We start from the raw sequence: 11,217 nt of genomic DNA, 5'->3' as shown, positions 1-11,217 counted from the left end.
GTCTGTCCGTCTGTCTGTCTGTCTGTCTGTCTGTCTGTCTGCCTGCCTGTCTGTCTGTCTGTCTGTCTGTCTCTCTGTCTGTCTCTCTCTGTCTGTCTGTCTGTCTGTCTGTCTGCCTGTCTGTCTCTCTGTCTTTCTGTCTGTCTGTCTGTCTCTCTGTCTGTCTCTCTCTGCCTGTCTGTCTGTCTGTCTCTGCCTGCCTGTCTGTCTGCCTGCCTGTCTGTCTGCCTGTCTGTCTGCCTGCCTGTCTGTCTGTCTGTCTGACTGCCTGTCTGTCTGTCTGCCTGCCTGTCTGTCTGTCTGTCTGCCTGCCTGTCTGTCTGTCTCTTCCCGGTGTCTTCATTTTTCTTCCTCCAGCACCAGAGCTGTTGAAACTGGATCCTCAAACTGCTCACCCGATGTTGGAGCTCCATCGTGGGGACACAGTAGTGGCCTGGGGGGCTGTGCTGCGGAGGCTTCCGGATAATCCAGAGAGGTTCAGTTACAGCTACTGTGTCCTGGCCAACCGGGGCTTTTCCTCCGGCAAACACTACTGGGAGGTAAACGCCGCTGTACATGTGTGGTCACGTGTTTCACCCGAGGAGATTAATGACGCTGAACGGCAGCAGATTGTTTTTATCGTGCTTTTACAGTCGATATATCCCGCCGCTCTGTTTCTGATTCTGTCCGCCTCTTCTTCACGTCCAGGTGGAGGTGGGCAACAAACCTAAATGGCGTCTGGGATTGATCAAAGGAACAACCAATCGGAAGACCAAACTGGTGAAGAATCCAGAGAGTGGAGTGTGGTTGATTGGACTGAAGGACGGGGTTTATGAAGCCTTCACTTCACCCAGGGTGGTCCTGCCAGTGTTGTGTCCCCCCCGCCGGGTGGGGCTCTTCCTGGACTATGAGGGCAGAGGTCTAACCTTTTATAACATTGACAGTCCTGACGAGCTGGGCTTCATCTACAGCTTCAGGCTCGGGGTGCAGGGAAAAGTTTACCCCCTGCTGGATGTCTGCTGGCATGACCGAGGAGACAACAAACACCCCCTGGTCCTTCCCCAGCCTCACACAGAGTGAGCCCTCCTTTATGAAACAGGTTTATCATGTTCTCTGACTCTTCAGTCATTCTTTACTCTGTGATCTAAAGCTCAGACAACCGTCTCATGACGGGAAGGTTGTTGCTTAAATTCCCCACAGCAGGGTGAATCTAGCTGGTTTAAATAGTGGAGGCTATAGTAGTATATACTAGTACAGTAGTATATACTAGTATTGTAGTATATGCTAGTATAGTAGTAAACGACCATCAACAGATTCAACAGTTTGTTTTGTTTTAATTAAGAAGGCTTGTCTGCTGCTCAGGAAATAAACTTAACTTAAATCATCATCATGATGTTGTGTTAGGGTTAGAGTGGATTTCCTCAGAATTAGTCACATAAAAAAATAATAAAAGAATTGTTGGACCAATTCAAAAACACATTCAGTTTGTAACATGCTTTTTTTAAATGAAGTTACCAGCTTTGATTCAATATTTTATGTGCTTTGATTCAATGTGTTGCCTGCTCCGACTTACACCCGTACCATCGAGACCATTGGAATATTTTGCACTTAATTTGTTGAGCCACTGTCTCACCAGCATTTTGCTTTGTCCTGTGGACCAAAGTATTTCGCTCTGCAAGCCCATGATCAGTATGTCGGAGAGGCCGTGTTAAAAATGTTTTTTATGTTGATTTAACCTAGTTCAAATCAAATTACTTACCCAATTACGACCCCAATGATTGACCCATGAACACAGGTGGAACTCAGGTTTCAGGACAGGCAACGTACTTTGAAGTATAACGAGTGAAGGCCAGTGCTCATAGACACCATGTCCTCTTTTTCTGTTGCTAATTTGGCTACTTTTGGGCTTTTAGAATTGAAAAAAATCCAATATTCTTTCCATCATCTCTAAAAAGTCTGCAGTATCTAGTACTAACAACTACTGCCCATGGAACTCATCCCCATTCTGATGAAGCGTACCACACATCAAAGACAACATCCCAGCCAGCCTGGACCCTCACCAGTTTGCATTCAGAGCCAACAGATCCACAGAGGATGCCACTGGAGTTTTGGTTAAATTATAGTGGGGTTCACAGTAGAATAGTGACTTCTCCCAGCAGCTAGAAATACTATGCATTCACACTCACACTGAAACAACACGTTAGTCTACCCAGACCACCACAAGATAAGATAAGATAAAATGAGATAAGATAAGATAAGAACCACAGTCAGTGGCAGAATGAAACAGTAGATGAGGCCACACAAAAATGACAAAGTCAGCACAATTTCCAAATCCACCCTGTTTTTAAGATATGTTCAAACTCACCAATGACATTTCAAAGGAGCAAAATCTTGATACACACCAACAGATCACAGGTGGCAAAATGTTCATCTTGTTCTCAGTCCAGCATTAGAGATCTTCAAGCCGTAAAAGTGACAAAAACTTTTAACGGATACATTCGAGACAACAGATTCTTGGAGACAAACTACATTTGATCGACCACATGCCCATTTCTTCAAATATTTGCAGGTATGCAGCCTTGTCAAACAAAAAACACTGCATCTGTCACTTCACTTCAATGGAATCCATGTTTTTTGTCAAATCCTTTGATTAAAGCAGGCAATTCCATTATTTTTAACATACTTTCATAATCATATCGCACCACCTCCTTAGATTATCTAAAAACAGCAAAGGTAAACAGTTGAATCAGGAGGTATCACAGAAGAATATGCAGAAGCACAATCACTCCTCAGTCTCTGCGAGGTGTAGTCTGCAGTCCTGCAATTTAAAATATGACAGATTACACTTATCTAATATATTACATAATAATGAAAATATAATACTTATCTAAGCAAAAGCTACAAAAAGGCATGAACCACCTGGAGGTGAATTATGAGCTGCGGCCTCGTGTGGATCCTCGCAGTTATTCTGGGTGATGAACTGGATGATATGTTTCCAAAAGGTTGCTGAGTGGTTGCTATGGTGTTGATCATAAGTATCAGAAAATTTTATTTACAAAGCACTTTCCTTGTTAACAAAGGAACATTCAGGGGGTGTTCAGGAGGGACTTCATCCATTATAGAAGACAGTTAAGCTCCCTGAGAACATGCAAATGCCTGGAAGCACCTGATACACTCAGCAGAATCTTTTCCTAAAACGCTGGGACACTGTGTAAAATGTAAAAGGAAACAGAAAGACAACACATGAAATGTTGAAACTAAAATAATCTCTGATATCCTCATTTACAATTTGATGTTTCAAAGAGTTGGGACAGTGGCAGCAAAAGACTGGACAAGTTGTGAAATGCTGAAAGAAAACAGCTGCTGGACCATCTTACAGTGAATTTCGTTACCTGGCAACAGGTAATATGATGACAAGATGATCATTTTCAAAAACAATGAAATTTCTCTGTTCCAACATTTGATACGTTGTCTTTGTGCTATTTTCAGTGAGATATGAGGTTTTCACTGTTTACAAATCATCACATTCTGCTTCTATTTACATTTTAGTCCCAACTTTTTTGGAAATGGGTCATACTTTCAGCAGTTAGCATTAGCTTTTATTTGACTTATACAGCTGAGAAACATGAGAACCAAAACACAGCAGGAACGTCAGCTTCAACCAGCCGGTTCTCCATCAGAGTCTTTGTACCTGGAAACATCTGGAAAGACCTGGGATTCTGGATTCAGTCTGTCAACAACAAAAACAACGAGGAAAGAAGAAACAAGATGTGGGTTCATTCAGTCTGTTTATATCTGCAGCCCCTGCAGCTGACAGTAATCAATAATAACCAAAATTCTCCCTTTGGTAAACTGGATAAACTGGTTAAACTGGTTGTCCGTTTGTGCTCAGCAGTCATTCACAGGTCCCTCCTGATGTTTCAAGAAGCGGATCAAACCTCCAGGCAGCGGTAACTTCTTCAGCTGTCGATGTCCGACCAGCTGCAGAATCTGCAGCCTGCAGAGCTGCAGCAGAGGCCGAGGAGGTGCTGAAGGAAACAAGACGAACCAGGAAAACCAAAACAGCTAAAATCACTGAAATGCTCCAAGACAAACTGCTAACACTGCCAAGAAATCATACAACAAACTGGTAACGTGTTAATTATCAGTTTCTAATCAGTCATTGACTCACCTGCTTTGTCCTTGATGATGCTCCAGTCGTGGAAGCTGTTCAGGTGTTCCATCAGTCTGGAGCACAGATGCACATGACCAACGTAGTCCAACAGCACATCAATGATCGGCCCCGCCCACCGACAGATATTTGGGGCTGAGATCATCTCACAGAACTGTCATTAAAACAAAGTACTGTCAATCGATCACAGAACCGCCAATCACAGAACTATCAATCATAAAAGTGTCAATTCATCACTGAGTTGTCAATCAGAGGACACACACAGACACACACACATATATATATATCGATTGATTGATTGAAACGAGACTCAGTTCACCTGAACACCTCTCGTTTGCTGCGTCTCTGGCAGGACACTGTCAGTGTAGCTTAGGTGATCCCTTTCTGATCTGGTGGTTTTGATTGGTGGATGAGGTTGGCTGCCATAGACGCAGTCGAAGCACGAGAGGGCATGGCCCCCGTGGTCCAGCAGGTACTTGAACATGGGCAGGTACTTCATGGAGAACATGTAGACAGCAGGGAAGGTGGTGGGGTGTGTGGGGATGCAGGCATTGATGTCTGCCCCGTGCTCCACCAGCAGGGTGACGGTCTGGATGCAGCCCAGTCTCGCTGCCACCATCAGCGGCCTGAACATGTCCAGGTTCGGGTTGGCGCCAGCTGCCAGCAACACGCGCACAGCGTCGATGTTGTTGTTGATGACGGAGAAATACAGCACCGTGCTGCGGCGGTCCTCGTACATCTTCGAACGTTCTTCAGACAGCGGAGCATTGACATCGAAGCCCGCTTCAATTAGAGTCTCCAGGACGTCGTTACGGTTACGCTCAGCAGCGAGGTGGAGCGGACTGATGCCAGTCCGCCGGACTCTGGCCTTACTAGTGGCGGGGATCAACATGGAGACAATGCTGGAGACGGGAAACATCACAGGAATTAGACCAGACCAACCCCCAACCCGGAACTGATTGGAAGATATCTATCGATAACAATTGAAATGTGCTTTGATTAGGAGACCCACAGCGTTCAGTTTTGATGTAACTGTGAGAGACTCATCTGTATTTACAAGGTTGTTTACATTTTGTTTTAATATTTCCTGGTTAAAAGGGGTCACACAATGTTAATACAAATTTGAATTCCTCTTGTCCTGTGAAGACAGTTTTAGAGATCCACAGGGGGTCTCGTGTTAAAATAAGGTAGACCGTGGTCACTGTGCCTACGTTTCACTTCCTCTCTGGGCGGCGATGTGAAGAGGCAATAATCCAGTCTTTCCAGGTTTGTTGGCATCAGCATTCTGAGACAGGAGGAGCTCCACAACTTGTTCGTGTCCATTTTTAGCAGCTTCATACAGAGCAGTAGCTCCATCAGCAGCCTGAGTGTTAATGTCTGCACCTGCAGGGAGACGGAGAAAGGTCAGGGTTCATTGTTAAGGTGGAGGAAGGGCCGGGGTTAGTGTTTCAACCAGAGGAACCAGTGACTAAAATCAGTTCCTGTAAGTCAGTACCAGATGTAAATGTAGTCCCTTTGTGTGATGTGGTTCAGTTCAGTTCAACAAAGTTTGACCTGAATTACACTGAACAACACAAAACATTTCCCATAGGACTCAGGGATTGACAGGAAGAGGAAACATTCTGAACACACAGTGTCTCAGGTGTGTCAGGAAATATCAGAGAGGATCATCCAGTCTGATTGGATGTGTTTTATCAGTTTGTGCAGCTCTTCATTCCACACACGATGTCAGCAAAACTATTCATTCAATCACAGAACGTGTACAACAGTTGTCATGGTGTTAGGGTTTCTCTGGGGACTCTGGGAGCTCATGTGGACTTACAGTTAGCTCATAATGACCAGTTAACTTTGTGTGAACAGTTGAAGGCTAAGCTCAGATGAACAATCCTCCTTGTGTACTGTGTTTGAGGCTCTCTGAGCCACAGGAAGCAGCAGCAAGCTGCTGTTGGTGCGCAGCAGAAGCAGTTAGCAGTTGTAGTTGGCGGCTAGCAGTAGCAGCGGTAGTAGAGCAACAAGCTAAACCATCTACTTTATGTACCATGTCTGAGGAGGTAGCGCAGCGCGGCGAGCTGCCCGCTCTGAGCTGCAGTAAACAGTGGTGAGATGCCGTACATGTTGCTGAGGTTGTGTTTGGCTCCGGCCTTCAGCAGCATTTCACAGATCTCTATGTTGTTTCGACACACGGCTTCCTGTAGGGCAGTCCAACCCTGAATACAGTGAGTGTTCACTGCCACGCCGTGGTTCAGTAATGTTGCCACCATCGCAGCACTGTTCCTCTCGCAGGCTGCAGGGGAAGAAAAAATGAGTTTAGTGACAGGCCACCCGAACACAGCAGCTGAGTTTATAAAAGGAACAACAGAAACATACTCACTATCTCCTCCAGCCTCTGTCCACACCTGACCCCCTGAATTACAGCTCATTATTTTAAGACCCTAAGTACAGATGATCAAGCTCTGTGACGAGCTGTTAAAATCATTGATCGTAGATCATGAGGACTGCTCAAACACAGTTCAGTTTGGTGTCAGCAGATAACCTGAATGTCGGCGTCAGGATCAGCACTTGAATCAGGTCATACCCTGAGTTTAGGTTTTGGGATCAGGATTGGTCACCACTTAGTACCTACTTGGTTTTGTTTCCAATAAAGTCCTGTTTGAAAAATGTGAGACAAAGCACCGCTCAGAGCACTAAAACAACATAACTTAGTACCCTCAGAATAGCAGACTCATGGCTCCTGTTACAATCCGGGGTTTAAAAATAGAGACGTTCTCCTCCTTCGGTAAACTCAACGCACGACATCGGGTGAACTGTGGTTCTGAAGCTGTGATGTGTTCAAGCCAAACGCTTTGATGGGACGCTCGCGTCACCTTCTGTCAGTTTTACCTTTGTAGAGCGGAGTCTCTCGGTCGTAGTTTGGGATATTGGGATCGGCTCCGTTTTCCAGCAGCACCTCGACACATCGCAGATGGTCTTTGCTGACTGCGACCAGCAGCGCCGACTCGCCGCGCTCAGTTCGCTTGTTGATCATCCCTGGCTGAGCTGAGACGAGACGACAGAGGATTTGTTTTTTCTGGACTGTGAGGTCTGTGTGTGTATGTGTGTGTTTAGGTTTCTGTCTACCTGACAGCAGTACTCTCAGACAGGTGTCCTGGCCGGACCACGCTGCCTGGTGAATGGCGAGCCATCCTGGTTTACTCGGGAGCATCAGGTTCGTTCCTGGACGCGTCGCCAATGCTCTCACTCTGCTCACATCACCAACATGGATCGCACTGAACAGAGGCTCCTCCTCCCTGCGGGGAAAATGTCCATCAGCCACCGATCTCGTCCCCCCCCCCCGTCTCTCTGATATGAGGCTCAAACACACACAGTTTGTGTTTAATGACTCATCCAGCTGATGGATGCTTGTTTACAGCTGTTTCAGTCTACATTATTACTAATCATGCATTAATTATTTGGGGGGAGAAAGTGTGTGTTTATTCTTTGGTTGACAGAGGTTTACAGTTAAAAGGCCGGTGTGCTCGAAGGTTGTCCTGCACTGACCCTATTCTGTCTACAACTCCTCAGGGCTTATCCAGTGGGCTGTTTGGGGATGAAGGCCTGGCCGAGAGAGGGCAAGGTATGGCTGATTGGAGGCTTGTAGATTTTAATGTCTGGTCTTTGATGCTGTTCTCTTGTTGTATTTTGCATACACTACCTCTCATTTAAGGACAGATTTGTTTTTGGAAACTTTAGAAACTGGAATAAAGCCATTCTGAGTTCAAGTTGAAGTCATTTCTTTGAGCACTCCTCATCGCCCATTTTTGCTGCTCAAAGCCAGATAGTGTGAATCTACAAAATCTACAATCCATCGGCACCACAATAAGGGCAAACGGTCGCTATGAGGTCATTCCATGTGCAGAGATGGTTAACAAAGCTTAACTCACTCTTCAGGTTCTGGAACCATGTGGACCATACTCCCGTCAGCTCTGCGATACACCATCATCTTCTTCCCAGAACCCGTTACGAAGCGACTGACTGTTCCATCAAAGGTCTTCCTGTCACAACACCACCAAGACAACAGCCAATCAAAACACAGAGTAGGAGTAGTACCTCAGAGTAGGACTGGGTTTAGTTCAGGGACACTGACAAGAAAAAAAAGTGCATACAATAAAAAACAGGATAACTCGTTATCACTGTAGCCCTCACATCCTTTTATCATAAAGTGTCACATTTAGCATTTATTGTGTGCCATTTATCTTTTGGTCAAACTTTGCCAACTGCAGATGTTGCTGGTTGTGCATTTCATGCTTGTGGCTCAGTCATCCACTGATCACAGGGTTGGTGGTCCAATTCCCAGCTCCCCCTGTCCACATGCCCAAGTGTCCACAGATTAGGGCTACATTAGTAGTTATTAGTATAACCATAGTGGCTATGGTTAGAGTAAGTCTCCAGGAAATTAATGTAAGTCTATGGGAAAATGATGGAAACCAGACTCTGAGTGTTGGTTAGGGTTAGAGAGAGGCAGGCTGTAAAACACTTTGTTTTATCACTGCAGCCTTTTGTTTTCACCATCTTGTCTGTTCCTTTAAGTTTGGAACAGTCTTTTTGACACGTGGTCTCTTTTCCATCCTGCACAAGGTCAGTCACAAATAAATCTAAACTGTTTATGAAAACAGTGCTTTAGAGTGATAAGACCACTGTCATCAATGAACATCTGTCCTCTCAGAGGATCTTTGACCACCCTGTCGGGGTGACTCCTAACAGGTCAGGACAAAATAAAAAGCAGCACAAATAGAAAGTTAATGAAATGATTTCAATCTTTTTCCTAAAAGTTGGATCAAACATCAGTTAGGACTGTTTTCTTCCTCTCTTCATAAATGATGAAGATGAGATAAGATCAACTTTATTAATCGCAGCATCAATGAAAATAGGAAATAGCAAAGGCAATGGAAAACAAACAATATGAAATAAGAAGTAGACTGTGTATTTTTACATTATAGAAAATATGTTTCCATCAATGGGAAGTTCTTGAGAAATACTGAAAAATAAATGCAATGGATTGAAACAAAAGTTGTAAGTGGTTATGGATAAAAGATGTGTTTTTTAACTCTCTGTCCCTGCTGTCCTGCATCACCTGCTCTTCCCTGTTTTAGTTTAGGTCATTATTATGGGATGTATTCAGGCCCAGTTAATTCGTTCGCCACCAGCTCTGCTGCCTTTGTTTTGCTTGACGAGCCTGTTTGACCTTCATCTGCCTGATATAAGAAAACTCACCGAGACATTAAACTCTGTCTGTAGATCTGATCTGAGGTCTGGAGAGGACTCTGACAGAGGACTTAATGTTAGAAAGCCTGTTGTGCCCCCTTGTGGGGGACTGAGACACTGCTTTAGTTCCCTGTTATCAGCAGGTAAAGCAGTTTGTTTCATTTCTAATTCATCCAGTTTGTGTCGATGAAGCTTCAGAGAGTTAACTCTGTTGTTATTGTGGATGTGTCCTTGTTTCCTCGTAGGAGGCAGATGACGGTCCTTCTCTGATCCATGAGCGAGTCTTTATTTACTTTTTTTGATCATCTGTCCTATTTGTGATTCATATCTCTGTATTTGTTCATTACTTTTTACCTTCTCAGACCACAAAATGAATGTGCCTCAACAGTAAATCATCGTAATAATGGTGAATAATTGTGCTGTACATTAATCATCAATACAGAGTCCATTCTCCCCTGGACTCACATCTGTATCACTTTGGCCAGCAAAATACTCAAGAATCATCAAGACACAGTTTTTTAACACATGGGGGAGGAGAGTAAAAACTGTGTGTGGTGACATACGGATCGGGAGGTTTTTCACTCGGAGGATTTGGAGAACTGTAGTGTGCAGAGGTCTGGGTTGGAGGTGGGTTTTGGGAGCTGGGGCTGGGTTGGTTGGTGTTTCTGGCTGCAGGGCGCAGGTTATTGCTGTCAGGTCTGTGATGAGGTGTGGTGGCGGCAGCGGCGGCGTTGGCGTTGCTGGTGTTGCAGTGGGTGTCGGTCAGACTGCGCTCGATAGCGAGTTGCATCAGCTCGTCATCGCTCAAGTTGCTGTAGAGGGAATAATCCTCGAAGGCCAGACTGGGAGCTGCCGATCCAGAGCGAGAGATGCCGGCTGCTGCCATGATGAAGCTGTGAGGTCAGAGAGTCGAGAAGAACAAGTGTTCAATCAGATCAAACAGCTGCAGATTTTCACCCCCGCTGACTAAAGAAACTCTGTCCTCAGTGGTGAACTGTAGAAATATGAGTATTCATACTTTTTAGTATATGATGTTGTATTTGAGTTTATCTCAGGCAGCTCGGAGATCCAACTCAACTCAAAAAAGCTCAGTGTACGTGCAGCCAGGATGTGTCAAAGATGATTAAAGTCCACTGTGCAACAGCAAATATGTTTTAAAAAGACATTAGTTCTGATTGAGCTGTAATGAACTGTGCAGCCTGCGGGGGGTGCTAAAAATCATCTTGTGCTGTTGGTTTGGTATCATTTCCTCAGTCTGTTCCTTTAATAAACCAGCTGGTCTTTAACCTAATGACATCAGTATGAAAAACGACAAGCCAACCCAGCAAAGTAGTGGAACAGTCACACAAATAGCTGCAAACAGCTGGTAAAACATGAACTTTACAGAGACAGTCGCTGACAGGAACACTACAATCATTATAAAACCAGAATGTGACTGAACGAGTAAACTACTCACCTCCTGTTTGTCTGTAAATATCTTTCCTCTGAGTTAATACTCGTCCATGTGTTTTATCTGTCTTTCAGTCTGTTCTGCAGTCTGTCTGTAATGGAGGCTGCACATGACACTATGTAGACAGCGTTGGGGGTGGGAGTTGGAGGGGGTGGGTTACTTAAGGTTTATTTTAAGGACCTGCAGTCTGATCTTGTTGACCATCTGAACTATACTGACTGAAGACTGACTGTGATGTTATCATCAGAGTTATCTGAACCTCTGAATAAAATGTTTTCAAACACTTTAAACACAAAAAATGATGTTTTATATGTATATGTATATGTGACATAATGATCTGCAGTTAATATATCCAAGGTTAATATGTAACCTGGGT

At 44.6% G+C, this 11,217-nt stretch overlaps 2 protein-coding genes across 2 annotated transcripts in view; one reads left to right on the top strand and one right to left on the bottom strand.

Moving 5' to 3' along the window:
• LOC121621849 (E3 ubiquitin-protein ligase TRIM50-like) overlaps positions 1–1,401 on the top strand; it is a 10,387-nt gene extending 8,986 nt beyond the window's left edge. Inside the window, exons 8-9 of the mRNA XM_041958525.1 lie at positions 358–539; positions 688–1,401. Of these exons, the coding sequence (XP_041814459.1) occupies positions 358–539; positions 688–1,059 (554 nt within the window). The 3' untranslated portion in view covers positions 1,060–1,401. The remainder of the gene's footprint in view (positions 1–357; positions 540–687) is intronic.
• A 2,437-nt stretch (positions 1,402–3,838) lies between these two features.
• On the bottom strand, positions 3,839–10,921 carry LOC121622216 (ankyrin repeat and SOCS box protein 2-like). The gene is made up of 10 exons (XM_041959119.1): positions 10,848–10,921; positions 9,955–10,284; positions 8,071–8,181; positions 7,268–7,437; positions 7,031–7,186; positions 6,189–6,434; positions 5,362–5,533; positions 4,470–5,052; positions 4,151–4,304; positions 3,839–4,007 (listed from the first exon to the last, which is right to left on the bottom strand). Exons 2-10 carry the CDS (start codon positions 10,275–10,277, stop codon positions 3,868–3,870), a joined length of 2,055 nt encoding a protein of 684 aa, XP_041815053.1. The 5' UTR covers positions 10,278–10,284; positions 10,848–10,921; the 3' UTR covers positions 3,839–3,867.
• Positions 10,922–11,217: the final 296 nt, after the last annotated feature.

This window comes from Chelmon rostratus, chromosome 18 (assembly GCF_017976325.1).
Source record: "Chelmon rostratus isolate fCheRos1 chromosome 18, fCheRos1.pri, whole genome shotgun sequence".
NCBI classification, from domain to species: Eukaryota; Metazoa; Chordata; class Actinopteri; order Chaetodontiformes; family Chaetodontidae; genus Chelmon; species Chelmon rostratus.
Note: the sequence above shows the minus strand (reverse complement) of the source record. Positions and strands in the feature narration are given on the sequence as shown.